At 31.6% G+C, this 22,134-nt stretch overlaps 2 protein-coding genes across 2 annotated transcripts; both read right to left on the reverse strand.

The window, feature by feature from the left end:
• Positions 1 to 7,212: 7,212 nt before the first annotated feature.
• On the reverse strand, positions 7,213 to 15,841 carry LOC131035463 (citrate-binding protein-like). Its single transcript, XM_059212377.1, has 4 exons — positions 15,771 to 15,841; positions 8,129 to 8,181; positions 7,726 to 7,922; positions 7,213 to 7,593 (listed from the first exon to the last, which is right to left on the reverse strand). The coding sequence occupies exons 1-4, from the start codon at positions 15,839 to 15,841 to the stop codon at positions 7,213 to 7,215; spliced, it is 702 nt and encodes a 233-aa protein (XP_059068360.1).
• A 579-nt stretch (positions 15,842 to 16,420) lies between these two features.
• LOC131035462 (uncharacterized) lies at positions 16,421 to 21,894 on the reverse strand. Its single transcript, XM_059212378.1, has 5 exons — positions 21,655 to 21,894; positions 21,324 to 21,566; positions 17,201 to 17,431; positions 16,722 to 17,109; positions 16,421 to 16,611 (listed from the first exon to the last, which is right to left on the reverse strand). The coding sequence occupies exons 1-4, from the start codon at positions 21,892 to 21,894 to the stop codon at positions 16,723 to 16,725; spliced, it is 1,101 nt and encodes a 366-aa protein (XP_059068361.1). The 3' UTR covers positions 16,421 to 16,611; position 16,722.
• Between the last annotated feature and the right edge of the window lie 240 nt (positions 21,895 to 22,134).

The raw sequence follows: 22,134 nt of genomic DNA on the forward strand, positions 1-22,134 counted from the left end.
CTGATTTAAGTAGGTTCTTGATGTATGCATATAATTCTTACACATATATCTTCAACTTTACTTTATATTTTTATTCTTTCTTTAGACTCCTTATAATGGTTTTAACTCAATCTTTCAACTCTTGAACTTCTTGTTTTTCATAGTTGGACCAATATTGATAGGGGTTACATGATTCTCCTCTAGAGTGATATTTTCTTTTTTATTTCTCTACCTTAGAATAAGTTAATGTAGGAATTGAAGGCACCATCATGGTTATTGATACCTATGTCTCCACTTAGTTTTGACGACCCATATATCCAAGCACTTTTACACAAATAGCTACTTTCATAGTGTTTTCATCCACTATGTGACCTATTCTATGTACAATATCTACACCATGTATCAATCTCCACATACTCTCAATAAGAGGAAAAACCTCTCAATTCAAGTTTTCGATACTCATAAACTATTGAAAGCCTTCAATTTCCTTGTCTACCTTCTTAAATTGTTCATTAGACTCTTGATTTATAGGGTCATCTTCATCATGAAAATAATAAGGGGAATAGGTTTTAGCTATAATAGGAAAGGAGGATGTTGGATTAAGGGGTAATTGCTCTCTTTAGTTTCTTGGTGGGGAGAATTCAATATACAACTTAGGCTCAACATAGCCACTACTCAAATAATAGGAATATATGTTTTAGTAACTTCTTCTTACAAGACTTTCATTTTCAAAAAAATAGGTTATGAAACTCATAAACAAGTATAAGCTTAAAAAATACACACTTGCTCTTGGGGAGCAATTGAATGAAGAAAGCTAGAAGAAAAAATTAATCTAGGTTTATTTGTGTTTTTAGTGTTTTCTTTTATCAAATAAATTTTATTGCAAATTTAATATGAAATAATGATGATGCAACTGATTAACTAATTAAGTTCAAGTACATAAGAAATAAAATTCAAAATTGGTCCTACAATAATTAATAAGTATATACAATCATGAACTAATTAATTTCATGCAAAACTAGAATATTTGCAATGCATTCTAATATTTACCAAAATGAAGTGTTCTAGTAGAATAGCTAACTAAATGCATCTAAAATCAAAACTCATGTAAGTGCAATACACATTAGTGGAAAATGGGATTAAAAGTCAATCAATGTAAACTAAATATTTCATTTTCCTTCAATAACATTGGAACACAAATAGGCCTAGCTATAGTCTTGAAAAGAGAGCTAAGAACTAAGGTTTTGTTCTTCTTTTGTAAAATAATGGGATTGTGAAGTGCGTCTATGTGATCTAGGATAATGATAGAAATTGATAGAATTTGATAGACAATAGTAGATGTAATGCCATTGGTTGCCCCTTTGAATAAAGGGTAAGGTGTTCAAGATGCTAATGTGTGTTCATATTAAATATTCCTAGAAAATAATTATGTAATTGCTATGGATTTAGAATTTTAAAAGTGATATTGTTAAACCATCAACCTTACATAAAATTATGGTACAACTTGTACAATTATTTGATGTTTATTCAAAAGAAAATAGGCATTTAATTCATGTAGGGGTGGACCTTCAAGAGGGTCACTTACAGAATAGTAAATTAATAATTTTAATTGAACTTAAACTTAGTCTTAAACTGTGCAGAAAAGAAAATATGCATTTAATTCATGTAGGGGTGGACCTTCAAGAGGGGCACTTACAGAATAGTAAATTAATAATTTTAATTGAACTTAAGGACATGATGTCAATGTCAACCACTTTGTACTTATCATATACCCATAATAAATACTACATGTTATCTAAGTATGGGTTGTCCCTAAAAAATAGTAAGGGGGGAGAATATTAGATTATATATTTATATAATAAGGAATTCAGATCTATTCAATCATGTATATAAATATTATGAATACCAACTATATGTGTACATGTGTACGTATGTAAATAATTAATAAATTAATAAGTAGTTCAACTAAAGGAATAATATTAAACCATTTATGTTAACATTGTTAAATGATTTTTATTTCAATAATAATGGCCCTTGATTAATTATTTTTAATATATGTATATGTAAATTAACATATTGATATATACATTAGTTAATTATACTAATTTTATTTTAGATTAAATAATAGGGTCGTAGAGGGATCACTTAATGTTAGTTTACTCTACTTTTTGAGGTAATGATCTATCTCAGGTTGAGAACTATAAGATTAAATTAAAAAATTTATGTGAGAACAATTGTTTCCTTCATCTTTATTCTTTAGCCTTCTTTTTCAATCAAACAAGGACAATGAGGAAAATTTAGAGAAATAGTCCAATCTTTGTAAATAGTTGCACTAATTAGCTACTTTATTATTACTATAAGACAATTAAAAATTCAAATTGTCTTCGAATACATCCTATAGTACTCTCATGATGACATGATTCCCCCTTCTATAACCACTTATTAAACCCTATGGGAATTGGTTCTTAAAATATTATATCATTGAGGTCTCTCTTAGAAAGATAACAAAATTTCGTAGGATAATTGTTCATCAATTTAAGGGAGCACATAAATAATTTTGTATACCAACTTGAGTTTTTTCATGTTCTCCACTATTGAGTGGTGTTTAATATTGTTGTTGCACGTGTAATATCATTTGGTGCATATTTTATGCTACCATGTCAACCATGGTTGATATGTTTGTAGCATCTTATCAAAATAAATATTGTTTGTGTGTTTTTCTAAAGGTGCAAATAGTGGGTATCATGTTTGATATCAAATCCTAGATTCCAATACTAAGAACCCTAAGTATGTCTGAGTGTATATGATCAAAAGTATCTTGGGAGGAAAGAGTGTACATTTTTTGCACTTCGGGTAAAGTTGAAATTAAATTAATACTACATTCTTGAATGTGATGCTTTCAAGGCTAGTAGGGACAGTTATCAAAACATCCTGGTAGCCAGCTCTTGGGATAATTTATTCAACAAGGGGTTTGTGGAGAAGTTAGGGGTACTCATCATCACGCCACACAAGAAATGAGTTAAAATGTAGAAGTTGGTTTGTGAAGGGGTATGTTCCATAGGCTATATTTAGCCTCGTGGATGTTAAAATTATTTCTTTTTGTCTTTCTATGTTTACCAACTCCATGGTGATGCATGCGTATGAAAAATTCATGAATAATTTTCTAGGTTATAATATATAAAGTCTCATTAGCTACATCCTACAATGATGTTTAGATTTGTATTTGTATTCTTCTCAAACTCCTATGTAGAATTTGATTCCTTAGGCACTTGAGTATGGAAACTCTTCTTACATGAATATTTTGAGGATCTTATGAGCCCTAGTTGTCTAGTAATAAGTAACCTTTTTAGTAATTGCATCAAAGAAATTTAATATAAAATAGGGTATTTCTAAATTTTATTGAATTCATGTCTTTTCTTCTAGTATTGAAGTAAACTTGTGATTTAATCCATTATCAATTTCAAGGTTTATTTCCAATGAAATATGGTGCCTAAGTAAACTCTAGCTAGTAGAAAGTCTTGCAAAACTCACCATTCTTAATATATTGGTGCTAATGCTAGAAGTAGACACTTGTACATTCTATTATTGTTTACAATAATATATATAACTAGTTAAGTAATTCCTTATATATCTCACTTTATTTTTGAACCCCATTGTGTTATGAGTTATTTAATCTTTGTAAAATATAATTAAATATCATTTTAATTTAAGGTACCACTTGTTTAAAATGATAAGAAATGTAAGGGACTTTTTAGATAGTTTTGTGTGCATAGTGATCACTCTACCCTTATTGAGTATGTTCTAGTATTATATTGATGCATAAGTGTATAAGGGTATATTAGGAACTATCACCATATGCATCCTCATAGATAATTTTAATGGTGTTAGAACGTTAGACACCTACCTCTTCTAATAGTAACATTGGGATGCCTTATATGTCACTTCTAGATTATCTCCTAATATCATTTTTATGTCCTATTAGGAGGAGCCTTGTGATACTATTGAGTATTATGTTGTATTACTCTTATATTCATTTGGGTAGGATTTTCTTTAAATAAGGATAATAAATCTTCAAAACCTCTTAGTATGTAACCTATAAAATGAATCATTTAGATTTAGTTGTGATTATTATTCTAACTAATTTGTAGGAGGATAAAATTAAGAGTAATTATGGGTATATAAGAATCCCTTCATTAGGATAGAGTGCATGTTCTAGTAGATGTATGAGTGATTAGGTGTGAGTGTTTCTTTCTTTTGGGAAGGTTTGGAGCATAATAAAAAGGTGGGTCCTTCTTGCTTATTATTTTGTATATTTAGAAATTATATTTGAATCTGAATTCAACACAATGATAGTAAAATTTTACATGATAAAAATGGAAAAGAGAATGACCTATATCATTACAAAATAATCACATAATCCTTTTGGTTTTAACAAAATAGTAAGATAGTTAGACTAAGACAAAACAAATTTAGTAATATAAAATTAGCAGGAAAAACATAATGCTTATGTATAAGTAGATTTGATTTGAAAATCATAGATATCATCTTTAAGGAATGTTGATGCATGATTTAAACTCGGTTACTTATATACTTATAAAATTATTTAAGGAAGTACCATAGACATATAACTAATATTAACTATAGAATTTTTATGAATGAACAGTGTGAACATGATCACCCCTATGAAGATATTATGTATCCTAACTTCAATGTATTTAAAAATGTTTCATTTTTTTATAATTTGTTTTTTCACTATAGCATAATGGTTTCACCTACTAACATCAACTTAGTAAAGTGGGTGGAAAATATAGACTCAAAAATTACAACCCTAAAAATTTTACTCTGTGTGCAATACTAATCTTAGTTTAAATCCCCTTAGAATGTTTTACAACCCATTAAATCTATTCCTCAAGTCATTTTTCCTCATCAATTGCTAAATTATAGCTCAGCTTCATCCAGCCCATTTTGTATATTTTTAGCAATGCGTGTATACATAATAATTAGTGGATGTGTATACATCCCATGATAATTAAATTATTTTAAGTATGTTTTCTTCCATTTTTAAGCAAATAAAACCATTAAAATATTTTTTACTCTACTAACACCTCTCGTATCAAGCATAAAAAGAAGGTCCTTCTTGGTCATTGATTCTCATGGATTTCCTCTTGAGTATTTTTAACTTATCTTTAAAAATTTGTCTCATCTTCCTTTATACTTTACTTTTTTAATTTAAGTTCTATATTCTATCATTTTATTGTAGGATTTTTATTAATATTTTATCAATATTTGCTTCATTATTATTAGAATAAATATCATTTCCTTCTCTATTCCCTTGACTAAATTTCTTCTTATGTTTTCTTCACTATTAGATATTTCCTCATTGTTGCTCCTCTTATTGTTCAAAGAGAGACCGATATTCATTATTTTCTTCATGATAGAAATTTCATGTTCTTATTTATTCCTTGCAAAAATAATATCATCTTTCACTTGCTTTGTTAAAGAACTTTCAATATTAGTTACTTTTCTTCAAGTAAATTATTTGAAAGATCCTGCTAAGTTCTCCCCTACTATTCTAAAGGGCAAGCCCCTCCATCAATATAGATTGAAAGAAGTCTGATTAGGCCTTTACTCTCATCCTCACCCTCCTTCCTATGGATACCGAAAGAGAGAGATAATATCTCTCCCCTACCTTAGAAAGAAAGGGCTTCCCCTTGACCCTCGAAAGAGGGATTGATTGAACTGAATGACTATCCTTCCTTCCCTTGAACCATGCTACCATGAGTCCACTAATACCTCACCCCCAACTCAATCACTCCAGAGAAATGTAGGGGCTCTACCACCCTAGTTTTGTATCCCCCCACCCGCCCCTACAATCGATCCGTAAATCTATCACCCACTTTGCGCCCAGGGAACCTAACCCCCCACAATTAATCTACCTCTCATGGCGCCCCCTAAATTCCTATTCTAAAGTTGTTTCTAGTTTCTACTCTATATTATTGTAACCTTATTGCTTATATGACTTTCTAGCAATACTAATGTAATCCACTTCCTTACTTTCCTTCTACAAACAGCAACAATAATATATTTATCTTGATTTTACTGTTGATATTTGCATTTTCATGTGTTATTTACCTTCTAACCTTAGAGATACTTAAACTAACTACACACATAGTCTTTATTGACTATTTATTAAAATTGAAATGATTAAATGAAGCTTTGACCACAACACAAAGTTCTTATGTTGTTTCAATCAAATTTTGTATCCTAGATCTAGGCTATTGCATGAATTATCTATTTGGATTCAATGTTTCACTCTCAGCTTTGTATTCTAACCCTCTATTATGACTTAAGTAATTTATTTCAAACCTTTGAGTAGTAAACATTTTAGTTTCCAATTTCTAGCTTATGGACTTTTGTTCATTTGGTGGGTTCCTCAACCTCCATATGACATAGTAACATTTTTGTATATTGACAATGTTTATGCACAAAAGAAACAATAAGAAACCCAAAGAAAGAATTTAATCATATTTTAATAAGAAAAATCTTACAAATAATTTATTTCAGATTTTGTAATATATAATTACTAAACTAGATTTTGATTTCCTTATTTTTCTATATTCCTTTTCACATAAAATTACTAAATTTAAAATATCTTATTGTTGAAGCACTGACCATATTAATAATTCCCCAAATATAGACATAGTAAAATAATCATAAATGACCAAATGTTCTATATTTATCTTTATTAGATAACATCTCCCATGCCACCATTTTAAAAAATAAAGAAAAATAATTAAATATGTAATTCTTATATTAGTGACTCATTCATATTTCAATCTAAATATTAAATGTTAATACTATGTGAGAAGTACACTAGCACAAGTACTACTGCTACATGAAGGAGGCCAACAAAAATATAACTTCTCTGGCAATTTTCCATACATCAGGAGTATGAGACCAATTTTATCGACTTCAGCAGTATGGGTTCTATGCTACAAAATGTTTAACATAAGCTGTGACAAACAATCACCCGAGGCGAGAATGCAAAAAGCTTTTTTATTTCAGAACAAAGCAAACTGCAGAAGCTGAAAGATGGACTCTACTTTAAATCACGAAAACTAAATATGAATGTACTCTTAATAACATATAACAGATTGATGATTAAAAACTCATCTTCCTGTTAAACTTATTGTACAAAATATGCCATCAATCAGCTGGTATTACGGTGATACGTCATTTGGTCCACAGCTTGATATTTTTCCAGCGAGACTCCATGCAAGGTGAAGCATTATTATTAGCGTACACTCCACACTTAAAAAAATGGTTGGCATGACCTCCGTCGTTAACCACTGCCTTCTGCGTCCCATCCACGAACACATTTATTTTCCCTTCCTCTGCATTGTGGATAACGTTGAGATGAATCCAGCGATCATAAATATCAGACGCCACCACTTGGTCATTGTAATGCCTAAGATTTCCATTGGAAACCAGCAGCATCATCGACGTGGCATGTTGAGCACCGCCGAAAACCTGCATCACGCACACTCCCGACGTTCCCTGCGGTACATACATGTCCCCCTCGAGCTGCCACACTCCCTCTGTATAGTCATGTCCCTGCGCCATATATTATCATTCAAATTAAACAAACACATAATATCTTGGATCAGTTTATACAAAATTTTAGAGGAAAATGATTGATCAAATGTTTAACCTGAATGCGGATTTCTGTCCTGGGACTGGTATGACTGTCAGGATTTCTGTCCTGGGACTGGTATGACTGTCAGTAGAGTGGGGTTTGTCGTCTTTGTAAACCCACATGAAATGGACGCCATCAATGAAGCTATAGCGCTCGGATACCTCCTTATCATATGGTTTTTGTATGTCAAAATTATTCTCATTTAAAGCCACTTCTGTAAAGCCTTGAGTTGGATCTGCATTTGCACCTGCAATCAAAATTAAAATTGCACTGAAAACACCTAAAATCTTCGCCATTAATAATTCTGAGGATATTGCTCAAATGTCTGTCTACAAGATGCAACCCTCTCCAAATTTATAGTGAGAGAAATACTAAAAACATTATAAGTGTATTTTTAATGTTTTCCGGATATTTTTTGTGACGACTTTGAAGCCAGTTGATACAAATAATCACGAAGAAATCCGTTGTGACGAAGAAGACGTTTGACATTCACAGGCTCCGAGGGCCTGCACAAGAAATCATTTCTATCCATTAATTTTACACAGTTAAGCTTTGTTCCTGACTATCCAAGATAATTGGTACTCGAATTTATCGCTTGTCAATAGAAAAACAACTTAGTTGAACAGATGGCACTCATCGAAACACCCGTAACATAGAAAAAACGAAAGGTTTACTGAACAAAAATGTACACTAATAGATGAGAATAGGGAATTGTTATTATATAATGTAACGTTTCTACTGCTTAAATTCTTACAAAATTTCTATTATGTCTCATCAACAACATCGTGATGTTAGATAGTAGTAAATCTATTGGGTTAATCGTATCTTTTGCCTTGGATTTTTTATTTATCTCGATGTGCTTATGTTTTTTTATAAAAGGGGATGACCGATCAATTATTCTTTGTCCATCCATTTATGAACTGTTTGTTGGAGAGGAACATCAGGAGATTGTATCTTTCAAATCTCTATTTCTACTTTTATGATCGAGATGAACAATCTTATAGTAGGAAAGAGTTTTAGGAAAGATAAATTATGGTATTGGGTAAGATGTTCAGTACATGAAATCACATAAACTTTGGAAAATAAAGTTGAAATTTAATAGTTAGATAACATACTTAATGTCTAACAAGTTAGAAATATGTTTTATAAGTTTGCAAGTTAATTTGTAGAATTGATAACTTAAATGGCTAAAAAAATGTATTTGTCATCTTGAATCAATTGATAAAACATCTAATTGTATGTATCATGTTGTACAATTTTCTATTTTAATGCTTTAATAATAAAAAATTTAGTCTAAGTATCTATATTTAGTACTTCTTTCAAGGTGGTCCTTTTCTAGCAAGTTTATCCATAAATAATTTTTGAAAGGTCTAACTTGTACGATTATCTTACTCGTAAAGCAAATTTTTCACAACACTAATCTATTCAATGTTTCATTTCAAATGATAAACCATGTCTATTCAGCATAATAGATGCAAGGATCCATGACAATTATTCTTGAATGATTGTAGAGTTTCAAAAAATTTACCCTTACTCTTTTTACCATTCTTAGATCTATAAGAGTTGTTCTTGGAGGACATATATTATTAGGTTATCCTTGTCTTTGTATTTTCAATAGTTTTTATTGAGAAATATTATGGCTATGATGCTTAAATAAAACTCTTTAATTATATTTTGCATTCAATAACTCAAATAAAACATGAAGAGTAGGGGATTCTTTAGAATCAAAAAGAAAAATATACAACATAATAAATAGGGTTATCTAGTGTTGGTGGCTTTTGATTTTTAAATGTTTAAATATTTAATTATTCTAACAATAGGTATGCTAAGAAGAAACAACATATGGAATCGTCTCCTACCACTATAATGGAGCCATCAATGTTGAGGGTTAAACCTATGCTTGATTCCCCTGTTATTTCATCAAGAAATGGTTCGAACAAGAAGCTCTCCTTCTCTAAGAAAGTGAAAGTGATGAGTCCGGACTGGAAAAATGAAAAGATTCCCATCAAGTAGACCATTGGTTCATGTCTTTGGTTGATGGTGTGGATGCTCCTTTTTGTTTTTTATCAGCTTATAGTTTAGTATTTTGTCTAGCTTTTTTATTGTTAAGCTCTAGTTATAAGCTAGATTTTGGTCCTTTTTGTCAGCTAGTTCTCTATTTAAGGCTCTCACTCCCTATGAGACCTCTCGTTTCTTCACTTTAATGGTTATGTAATGGTTCGGGTCACTCTCAGTTTTATCAAATTAGAATAATAGTATGTCTCACTTTTTGGTCTAAATGAGATGCCAAGAGTTAGCAATAATTTATGTCAATTTAAAAAATAAGTAGTCAATAGTTGTCAATATTTTCATTAAAATGTAAACTAATGAGTTGTACTTTCTATGTGGATTCAATCTATGGTTTTAAAAATCAAATAAAGACTTATTTCTATCACCATTTTTTTCAATTGTTTATTTAGTGAATAACATTATTTGGTAACACATAACTTTCATTACAAGCAAAAAAATTTCATGATTTATTAAATTAGATAATTAGTTTCATTGTCTACTACATGAATATTTTTGTTAAATTTTTATTATTAAACATTTTATTAATTATTTACTTTTCAACTAGCACTATCAAAAATTTTAAGCCTATATTGTTCAATAGCATATATATCCTGATTCTTCTATAAATGAGAACTCCCCTACCCCCTCCCCCATAATAAATTATCGTTCAAGAGTCGAATGCAAAGGAAATTGCTTCTAAGTACTCTACTTCCTCTTGGTCCACAGGCTCTAAGTAAACTCTAGACAACCCTAATGTGAACTTTGCTACCCCTTTAATGCCTTATTTAGGTTCCTCTCCTCCCTCCCTTGTTAATTCCCCATGGAAGTGGGATTTAGCAGATTTAGTAGAAAAAGTTAATCAATTGTGTGATACTTACAATAGATAGGAAGCCATTATATGTTGGCTCCTTTCCCATCTCAATATTGCAAAGAATAAAATCGATATGTTAAAGACTCTAGTTGACGCTAATGTTAGAACATCCAATCAGGTGATGGAGAAAAAGATTAAAGGGTCTGGTTGGTAGCCAATGATCTAGCAGAGAAGCTTGAGAAACAGGATGCTATGGAGGAGGAAGTTAAGGCTCTCAGTGAAAAGATGGAATAGAGGGATAGAAGGAATGAGATGGCTAGAGTCATCGTGGAGCTTTAGGGTAGCCAAGAGACTCTCAAGAGGAAGTTGTACAAGATGGTGGCCCTCAACATCAAAATCGCGAGAACAAATTTGGCTTCTCCTCAAGCCATCCAAGAGGAGATTGAAAGAAGGAATGCAAAAAAGAAGCGCCACCTTGAATTGTCCTATGCCACTGCATCAAAGCCTATTTTTTCTAGAGTTAAGGCTACTCTAGAGTCCCCTACTATCTCTTCAGTCAAAAGTTCAAACAAAATATTATCTTTCTTTGAGATGGTGAAAGTGCTTAGCCAAGATTGGCAAGTTCAAAAAACACCACACCAAGTAGACCATTGGTTTGCATCTTTGGTGGGTGGTATTGGTTCCTTTTGGTATCTTTTGATTTATGGTTTAGTACTTTTTTGTTAGTTGTTTCTATTTGTTGGTTAGTTAAGGTTTTTTTATCAGCTCGTTCTTTTGTTGGGTGCTCTCACCCCTTGTGAGAACCTTGGTCTTAGCACTATGGTTGTTATGTAAAGGTTCAGGACTCTCCCACTTTATCTAATCATAACACATATATCCTAGTGTCTTTATCAAAATAAATTATTTTCATTAAAAAAAGACATCTATATGGAGTGTTGTGCACTTTTTTAGAATTTTCCAACAATGTTTATTATTTTTCCTAGTTTATTTAATAGAAATCATTATGTTTTACAATTCATTGTAGTCTTTTTAAAATACTTAATATTTTTAAGGAGAAATACTTAAAAAATGGGATTACAAATAACTTCTTTTGATCTCCCAATAGTTAAAGGAAAATGATTTTTTGTCAATATGTTGATAAGTGCATATGAGAAATTATTAATGTTTCATTTAAGCTTAGAATTATTATATACAAGGGAGTTTGATATAAGGGAGCTTGATCTCATCCCCTTTAATAAAACTTCTTTATATGGAACCCCTTTATTCTTAAATCATTAATTTATCTAAAAAATATATGATATTAAGAAAAATTGTGATTTCTCAAAAGTAGGAAACGTTATTATGAGATCATCCCACTATTTATAAAAAAAAATGTAACATTCTTGAGAATATATAAATATATAAAATTATAAAATAACTCTATTCTCCCCTTTCATTTTACTCTTACACCTAATAGTGGTACAGTTGGAGGGGAAGAATTGGAGAAGGGAAGTTGGTTATTATTTTAGATTTTATCAATACTTGATCTGTAAAATTACACCTCAAACCTATTAGAGTTAATATATGGTTTACATCAGCATAAATAATTTCTCTACGGAAAATTTGAATGCAAGCCAAACTTCATGTAGTGACCCTCTAATGAACATGTGCAAAGGTCATGTAAGTTTTCTCTGTTCTATTATGTATATGGACACGTTTTGTGATATAATATGCTAGCTATAAATCATACAAATACAATAGAACTAAATATAATAGTTTCATATAATTATCTATTAATAATTATATGTGTTTTTTAATTGAAATCATTTTCCTAACTAGAGTTAAGGAAGATCGAGTAGGTCACCAAATGGGTAAAACTCAATGAAGAGGGAAAAAATTTAGGTTGCGTTAATATGCATGTGAAGCATAGGATGAAATGGGTGGTTAGTCATCTAAAAAATGGCCTTCACAATCTTTGTCCAAATAGCCTTATTTCAATTAGAAAACCTTATGTCAAGAGAATGTGTTTTCCAACAAAATGATATTTGGTAACCTTTGTCCAATAATATTAACTCAAACATATTGAAACATGGTCACAATCAACATGGAGGCTAGAGGCACTGGAGGATGGAGAATTTCCATCATCTCAAGTTAGCTTCTCTCTTTGAGATAATGCTTTGCATGAGAAGCATTTTTTATTTATGCTTTCCTAGGCTTTGTGACATGTTTAACTTGGAAATTTCCTAATTTCTAAGTATTCAATAGACCACTTTAATTAACTAAAATGTAACCTAATTTGAGTTTAGTTCCATCGATATATAAATCTCGTATCTAGTAATACATGAATATTATGAAGCCATAATTCATTTAATCTTATGCCACTATATCTTTCACTAATATTGTTAGATGTTATTAAGCTTAAAGAAACTTAATGGCTAGTTATAATGTACAATTCACCTATGATAGACATGACTATCAAATTTTCTCATGTAGCTTGATGATTTCTTAGTAAATGAAAAGTTATTTTATAAGTGACATGAGATCAAAGACAATAGACACATAAATATGACTCCATGTGTTGGCATGCTACTAAGTAATTTAGAATAAATGTAAATAACAAAATTTTATAGTCAAATTTATTAACATTGAAGATTATGCAAATTATAATTTTAAGTGATAAATATAATTTCAATTTGTTTAGAAATAAATATTAAAATATAATATCATCTCTTTTGGAAAGAGTATCTTGAGATAATAATATCTAAAAAAATCATATTTTCTCATAATTGAGTGAATCGATTACTTAGGAATGTCTGAAGTAGAAAAACTTGTAGTCGTTTGGTACATCTTATGCCCAAAAGATTAAAATGAATGGTGGTTAAACATCTATATGTAGTATTTATTTTATCAATTTTGCATGTATTCCTAACATGGGTGATTTATATGTATGTAAAGTCTTATAATATATTCAATTTTGAATTTTTAATGGTGCTATATTAGAACTTTCTAGAGTTTGTAATAGTATTTACGCATCATAAACATGTTAGTTATATGTTCTTTTTATTTTTGTTTATGGAAAAGTGTGCCTCTAAAGGGGTTTACCCATTGTTACACTAGGGCTTGACTTATTCTATTTATAATTACTACATGGAAAATTATTTTGCACTCAATCCTACTCCATCCCATAATTCTCCTAAGGACCATGACCAAAACACTTCTCCTCCTAGCAACTCTAAGAAGAAAATTTATTTTAAAGACAATGCCCCATCTTCCTCCCAAGCTATTTATCTATGCAATACCCTCCTTTGTTTTCCTAAGAAGAAAAATTTTACCCTAGGATGTGGCACACCCTTGCTTATAGTTGGCATTGACCCTAAATTGACACCTAATAAGAGAAAAGGAACTACATGTAACCTTGGTAGCTCAGGCCCTAAGATTGTGAGTGACAAAGGTAAAATAGTAATTAGGTCACCAAAAAATAGCCCAATTGCTTCTATGTCCCCTTCTATTGATATTTATAACAAGTAGGCCAAGGAAGATAGAACCACTTCCTCAAGGGAATGAAGGTCTGCTATGTTAGCTAAACTTTTTGTTGTGCTAAGGTTGATGAGGCTATAGGAAAAAATATCACCTAAAGGTAAAGTTGATGATCAGTTGAAAGATTATACCTCTAATGGTGATGAAATCGATAGAAGCAAAAAAACCCAAGAAGAACCTCTTTTCCTAGTTCCTAAAGATTCCCTATCTTGCTCCCCTCTAGCAAAGACTTAATTTAATTAGGCTCTAGAAGGGTTCAATAGTTTAAAGGATTATGGGGATGATGAAATGAAGGAATAGAATTTTCGCAATGGTACCAATGAATCCCTAGACTATCATGTGTTGGTCACATAATTAGAAGACCTGAATGTCAAGGTTGACAGTTTAGAGACCCCCCAAAACTGCAAAGGATGGGAAAGAAACAATGAGTGGATAAAATACTTTGAGAGTAGAATTGAGAACCTAATTCAGCTCAATAAAAAAATGATACAAAAAACAATTATGGAGGTGGTGAAAATGAGAGAGAGAGAGAGAGAGGGGGGGGGGGGGAAGCTCTAGCGAGAGAAAATAAGGGAAAAGCCAAAGGAAAGAAGATTAGTGCCTCGTCCCCTTAGGAGATAGAGCTGGAGGAGATGATGGATGGATGGGGCTATATCTTTTAATTCCTCTATTTTTTTTCTTTTTCTTGTTCCTAATAGTATATGTTCCTAGGATGTTGTTTTTATACTTCTTTATTTTTAGTTGTTATATGGACAGTTTATAAACTCTTCAATATTTTGGGTGGTGGGCTTGACCTCTAAGCCCTTGTTTTATTTTTACAGATGGTTTTTTATTTGGATGTATAACAGGATGGGGCCTTTCCTCGCTTACTCTAATAAAAAATATTAATTGCTTTCGCTTACTTAAGAGGGCATGTAATTTACCATATCTTCTATCTTGTGAGTCAATAAATATCTAGTTGTTTATTTTTTCTAACGGGGGTAATATTTTTTGTAATTCACTATACTTCTCCTATGTAATTAACTTGGTAGACATTCAATTCATTTGTGCAGCCGAGTTTTGTTTTATATGAGAGTGTGGTTATGATATCTATTGAATGAGTTTCTTTTTTTTTTTTAATATCTTTGTACTTTAATGAACACGCATAAATAAATTTTTGAGCTTCAACTTGCACACCTTTTCATGGTAGTTGTCTCCTACTATTACTTTTACTTTAGATATAATCATTTAATTGATTTTATTTTCTTAAATCATTTTACTACTCATATTTCATGTTAATCCAAGATTGACGGAGATTTTTATTATGTTTGAAGGGGAGGCTCGCCAAGTCAATTATTGTCTTTTTGGATAGTACACTTATTTCTTTAGTTCCTCTCTATTTCCTATTTTTAGTTTCAATTTTCTCTCTTTCCATTTATCTTTTCTCTCTCTTAAACTATGGATAGAGTAGGATTGGTTAGAAATAGTGTAGCTTTATATTAGTATTCCCTTGTGCTCGATCATCAGTTATTGTAGATGAAATGCATTCTATCGTATATGTGATTGTTTATTTCTAGAAGAAGACTAATGAAATTTTATATAATTAGTTTACGAACATCAATCAATCATTGTAGCCGCTTGTGAAATAGAATTAAATTTGACATTTACTTATCTTGCAACACCACATCATAGTTTTGTTTGGAAATAAATGCCAGTATATTTCAGCTATTCGAAAATTACAACGTATCATCTTCTTGCAAATTACAACGTCTGAAATAAGCAGCTGTAACACGTAGTATAGCCCCCGTCATTTCTGTGTCTTTTTACAGAGCTTCCACATTTTTCTGTCGATTGTTTACTCAATCTAGTCCAAAATGGTGGATAACATCAATCCAGTGAAGTGATAGCAACGCCCATAAAAATGGGAGCGATTGAGTAAAGAAGAAATTTTATCTTGTTCTTCGTTGGCGACATTCAGAAACACTTCATGCATGACGTTATCGTGGGAGGAGACTTCTTCTCCTCGCTTTGTTTTCTATTTATCAACCTTTTTTTAAACTCTCGAGTCGAAGTCATTTTGTGGATCTAAAAATTTTATAAGCTATCTTTCATTTTGTGGATCTAAAATTTTTAGACATTTTCTGTTTTATTTTTAACCATCATATCAACATTTCAGATTGACATACAAGAACAGAGACATGAAAATAACTCTTGCAGCTATGCTGGGGCAATTATCGATTGGTAAAATGACATTTTTGCAGACTGCACACAGGAGAAAGAATGGAGACGAAATACAGGAAAACAGAAGAAATAATATTGAGCTTCGTTATTTCTACCAAAAGTCTTATCGATTTTTCTGAATAGTGAAATATGACATAAACATTACCCATTGTACCCATTTTTGTTATAAACTTATTTAGCGCCACTTTCTCTACATTTCTGCAACACTCATCTTTGTATAGCAAGTTAACTTTGCATATCTTATGATTCGATGTTCGATGTCCCCATTCCGTCACTTGGTAGTTGCTTCTGCGCCACTTTCTCTACATTGCTTCTCTTCCAAGAGAATGCTCTTCTAAATCTAAAATATGAAGAAATGGGAATTTGATTTACAAGACTTTTTGGTTTCAACTTTAAAAAAACCTAAATCAACTTTCAAAGCTAATCATGGCTGATAAACAAAGGACTTACATTATTTGGTCCAAATTTTAATATTTTTCCAGCGAGACTCCATGAAATTGGAGGAATTATCTTGAGTGTAAACGCCACACTTAAAATAATGGTTGGCACGTCCTCGATCATCCGCAACTACCTTCTCCTCCCCATCGATGAAGACGTTCACTTTTTCTTCATCTGCATCGTGAATAACGTTCAAGTGAATCCACCGATCATACACATCAGAAGCCACGACATCATCTTTGTAGTGCTTCAGTTGTCCATCGTAAACACGTAACTGTAAAGCCGTCGCATGAACCATTCCCGGTGCACCAAAAACTTGCATGATGCATGTTCCCGACGTACCACGAGGAACATAAAAGTCTCCCTCGAACTGCCGCACTCCTGTTGTGTAGTCATATCCCTGCCAAACAAAATATAAATTAGATCAAATGGGTAACTATATTACGAGCCTTTATATTAAATTTAAGGGAATCTTTGATCTACTAACAAACCGTGATTTGGATTTCTGTCCTGGGCTTGGTATTGCTGTGATTCGAAAGAGGCTTATCGTCGTTATAAACCCACATGGAGTGGACGCCATGAATGAAGCTGTACCGTTGTATGTTGAAATTCGCAGCACTCAAGTCCAGTTGAGTAAATCCTTCAGTTGGGTCCGCCGATCCATGTGCGACCCAAATCAGAAGCCCGCACAAAATCTCTAGCAATATCATCATTATTTCAATCTACAGATTAATTCCGTAAGGTACACCCAACTGCAGAATATTTAAAGGCCAAAATAGACCCTAGTGAACACTGTTTGAAGCACATTTTTTTAGTAATATTGAAGTGTTGATCCAAGTAATCAGATACGACATGCGACGTTCACGGGAATGGACGATCACAACTGGCAGAGAGTTCTGTTTGGATATAAAAGCCGGTATGTTTCAATCCAGCGAAGACATAGCAAGTTGTTATGTGGAGTGTTTGCTGAATTTAGCCAAAAGTGGCGGACAACACAGTTAGTATAGGGATTGATATATTTGACGTTTGAGTCGCTTTGCGAAACATCAATCCGTAAAAATGGGAAGTGATTGAATAAAGAAGAAACTTTATCTTGTTCTTCATTGGCAACATTCACAAGCACTTCATGCATGACGTTGTCGTGGGAGGACACTTCTCCTCGTCGCTTTGTTTTCTACTTATTCCTGTCATTAAAATAAGGAAAACTTCGTGCGTGACGCTATCTTTGTCCAAGTAGAAGATTTGACCTTTTTGTTTATATTGTCATACGTTTAATGAATTATTTGACCTAGTGTTCATATTATTTGATTAAAGTCAACATTTTAAATTAGTCGACATCTAAGCTCTTCCCATTAGTTGGTGATGTATTGGTATTTTATATAATAAATTAGTTCTAAAATGTTTGAAAATAATTTTATTTAGATAAGGTGTGTTAATAGTTTAGTTAAATTTATGTTTTGAATTATCAAAAATATGTTTGAAATGTTAATGGATCTTTGGTCTCTTATTGAATTTGAATGATTCTTCATTAATCAAGTAGGAATCAAGTCTTGTTGAGTACAAGGCTCTAATATCATAAGGGATGAAGCCAAGATTGTGCCCCACACAAATTTGGCAGAATAGAAACCCCTCAGTCATTGGCTCTCAGCAAACGAGATTTCAATCTAAAAGTTCATGCCCATGTATCAAGTAGCTATAAGAGTTTGTGGATGATATGAAATCCTCGATATATAAAGATTATTAGAAACAAAAATTATATATATTATATTTAAAGTGAAAAAAATTGTTTACGTGGAAAAAAAGTGAAAGTGAAAGAAAAAAAATTGTTGGGTGTGCTTTTAATACATATTATATTCTTTAAGTAAATATTTTGTCTACAAATTCAATAAATTTAAAAGGAATGACAAGTGTTATTATTTTTTCTCTTTAATTTTTTATTAAATTAAAAATAGTATTTTGTTTGTTATTTACTTTCTAAATGATGATAACATTTTCACAAGATGCACTTCATATTCTACAATTAACAAGAATTGCAAAGCAATGAAGTTCTTGCCGAGGAGTGGCAGGATGAATGTGTTAGGATGGATGTGTTGTTGTTGACGGACTTAGAAGAAATGAAGCACTATTAACACCAAATAGTTTTTTTTTATTTTGATTTAATAAAAATCAAATTTTACATAATTGTAAATGCAAAAACAACTTTGAACGGTTCATAAAAACAACACAATTGTCAAACTTATGTAATAAATCATTTTGGAAAACATACCAAGATACATTCTGATGACTGCATAGTAAAAACCCCTGTGTTTTCAAATTTATTTAATATTAAAACCTTCTTTAGCAGCCAATTTTCTTTGGTACATTGAAAAGTGTTATGAGAATATAAAACACATCCAAAAGTCTCAGAGCTTACCTCATATGTTACAGCCCATTTTCCCATTTGGAGAGGCTTGTGAAAAAAATTGAGGTCCCCATATACAAGCCATGTTTATGGGGAGTTAATTTCATTTCTTTCAATATGGTATCCACTCTCAAAAATGTATCATCATCACATTTCATTATGTACTTTGCAAATAGCTTTTGCACCTGCATGCAGTTTGGAGAATATTCAAACATGCAAAGCATAAACCATCTTGAAAAGTGACAACCAAGCAAATATATAGATTGCAAAATTGTAAAATAAAGGTATCCTAGAGAGGTTCCCATATACAAGTCATGTTTATGGGGAGTTAATTTTATTTCTTTCAATATGGTATCCACTCTCAAAAATGTATCATCATCACATTTCATTATGTACTTTGCAAATAGCTTTTGCACCTGCATGCAATTTGGAGAATATTTAAATATGCAAAACATAAACCATCTTGAAAAGTGACAACCAAGAAAATATAAAGATTGCAAAATCATAAAATAAAGGTATCCTAGAGAAAATCTATCAAATACATGAGATTATAATATGGAAATTATCAAATGCTAGAGAAACAATTTTTCTAGAAAAAAAATTAGATTTTATATTCATGTCAACAAGTGAAACATAGAGATAAAATAAAATAAATAGATAACCTATTCAAATATGCTCCACAAGTGATAGTGATACAATCATAAAATAATCAATACAATCATAAAATAATCAACCTGTTTAGCCATTTTTTGGTGTTGTTTTTCTTCTTCCTCCCCTTAGCCTCTTTCAGCAACCAAAAGGACTAACAACCCATGGATAAAATACAAAGGAAAAAACAATCGTAGTCAGTGAAGCCTTGTAGACCCTCTTAAATATGCTCTACAAGTTAAAATATTTTTCTAATTCAAAGGTTTTGTTTCACTTCTCTTTTGAGACCTTTGTTGGAGAAACAAAATCATTTTATAAATGGCCAACCAATTGACCTCGTGTACTACTCATAAGTATGCAAAAAATAGAGCAATTTTTTCCTATTTGACCTACCACAACTCTTCAACAAACCCATTGTACACCCAAGTGTAATTGCTAGTTTATATTTGTGCATCTTAATTATCTACCCATACTTTCAACTCTACCTATTTTAGTTTAGATATTTTTTAAAATTAAATAAATAAATATTGTATAATTGTAAAAACAAACACAAAACACAAATTTTATTTTTTAAATAAGATATTTTATCAACTAATAAAATAACTAATTTCTTACATGATCTAAAATATTATTTTCATCATAAGTAAAAATCTACTTATGTTGGGATACAACTCTAGTTAAATAGCAAATGTTCAAGGCGGTAGCAGTCAACAATGACATGACATAGGTGGGTCCCTCAGTATTAATCATTCTATTTTTAACGACAGCAGCTTTGAATGGTGTAGAAATTTCAGCTTTGAATGATGTAGAAGTTGTGGCTTTATAATTTTTATGTTTGTATAAATATTATGTTTAATGAGGATAAACTTAAGAAGATAGAGGAGGATAAGGTTAAGAAAATAGGAATTTGGAAACTACAAATATTTTTAGTATTTCATATACTCTCTTATTTAGTAAATGTTAAATTTTTTTAATTTTCTTATGAATTAGATATCTTTTATTTTGATTTTTGGGACATGAATGCATCAAAATTGATAGATAAAAAGAAAGACAATGAAAACAATTTTTGTAGTAAAGTTAGGGCAATTCTTAAATGGGAATTTTGACAGATGATAATAATATTAAGTTTTATCATTTTTATAAAAAAAATTATTGATTTTGTTGAATAGTGAACTTTGACATTAAAATTACCTCATCCTACTAATAGATCATTAAATATGATATGAAACATTAATACAAACAAAAACATATACAATTAAATATAGACCGAAACGGCAATTAAAATTACTCATTGAAAACTTATTTAGCGCCATATTTCTGCAACAATTATCATTATTATCATTATCAAGTTAACCATGAATAGCTTAGGATTAGCAGGTTGTTGCTTCTCTACCCATTGTTGATCTAAAAACGGACTTACATTATTTGGTCCAAATTTTAATATTTTTCCAGCGAGACTCGGTGAAATGGGAGGAATTATCTTGAGTGTAGACACCGCATTTAAAATAATGGGTGGCGCGTCCTCGATCATCAGCAACAATCTTCTCCTCCCCGTCGATGAATACATGCACTTTTCCTTCATCTGCATCATGAATAACGTTCAAATGAATCCACCGATCGTACACATCAGAAGCTAAGACCTCATCTTTGTAGTGCTTCAGTTGTCCATCGTAAACACGTAACTGTAAAGCTGTTGCATGTCCCATTCCCGAAGCCCCAAAAGCTTGCATAATGCATGTTCCGGATGTGCCGTGCAGAACATAAAAGTCGCCCTCAAACTGCCGGACTCCTGTTGTGTAGTCATATCCCTGGCAAACAAAATACAAATTAAAACCAAATGAGTAACCATGTTGCAACCCCTTAAATTTAAGGGAAGTCTAAGATGAACTAACAAACCTTTATGCGGATTTCTGTCCTGGGCTCGGTCTTGCTCTGAGGAGTGTGGGGTTTATCGTCGTTATAAACCCACATGGAATGGACGCCATGAATGAAGCTGTAGCGCTCAGAAACTTCCTTATCATATGGCTTTTGTATGTCGAAATTGGCAGTAGTCAACTTCAGTTGAGTAAATCCTTCAGTTGGGTCCGCCGATCCATGTGCGACCCAAATCAGAAGCCCACAAAAAATCTCTAACATTATCATCATTCTTTCAATCAAGGTTTAAGATTCAGAAAATAAATTCTGTGAGGTGCATGCAATTGCAGAAAATTTAAAGGAATAAATAGACCTGGTGCAACACTGTTTGAAGCACATTTCATCAATATTTAAGTGTTGATCAGATACGACATCGCAGATTAACGGGAATGGACGGTCACAACTGGCGGAAAGTTTTGTTTGGAAATTACAACGTATCATCCTCCTGTAAATTACGACGTA

Source organism: Cryptomeria japonica, chromosome 10 (assembly GCF_030272615.1).
Source record: "Cryptomeria japonica chromosome 10, Sugi_1.0, whole genome shotgun sequence".
NCBI classification, from domain to species: Eukaryota; Viridiplantae; Streptophyta; class Pinopsida; order Cupressales; family Cupressaceae; genus Cryptomeria; species Cryptomeria japonica.

Excerpts from the sequence above, each read along its gene's own strand:
- LOC131035463 (XM_059212377.1), bottom strand. The coding sequence starts at position 15,841 with ATGACGGGGGCTATACTACGTGTTACAGCTGCTTATTTCAGACGTTGT. Across the intron at positions 8,182-15,770 it reads TTGCAAGAAGATGATACGTT|GCCCTCGGAGCCTGTGAATG; the intron begins GTAATTTTCGAA and ends TTTCTTGTGCAG. Across the intron at positions 7,594-7,725 it reads CCAGGACAGAAATCCTGACA|GGACATGACTATACAGAGGG; the intron begins GTCATACCAGTC and ends TATATGGCGCAG.
- LOC131035462 (XM_059212378.1), bottom strand. The coding sequence starts at position 21,894 with ATGTTAGAGATTTTTTGTGGGCTTCTGATTTGGGTCGCACATGGATCG. Across the intron at positions 21,567-21,654 it reads GGACAGAAATCCGCATAAAG|GGATATGACTACACAACAGG; the intron begins GTTTGTTAGTTC and ends TTTGTTTGCCAG. Across the intron at positions 17,110-17,200 it reads GGACAGAAATCCAAATCACG|GGATATGACTACACAACAGG; the intron begins GTTTGTTAGTAG and ends TTTGTTTGGCAG.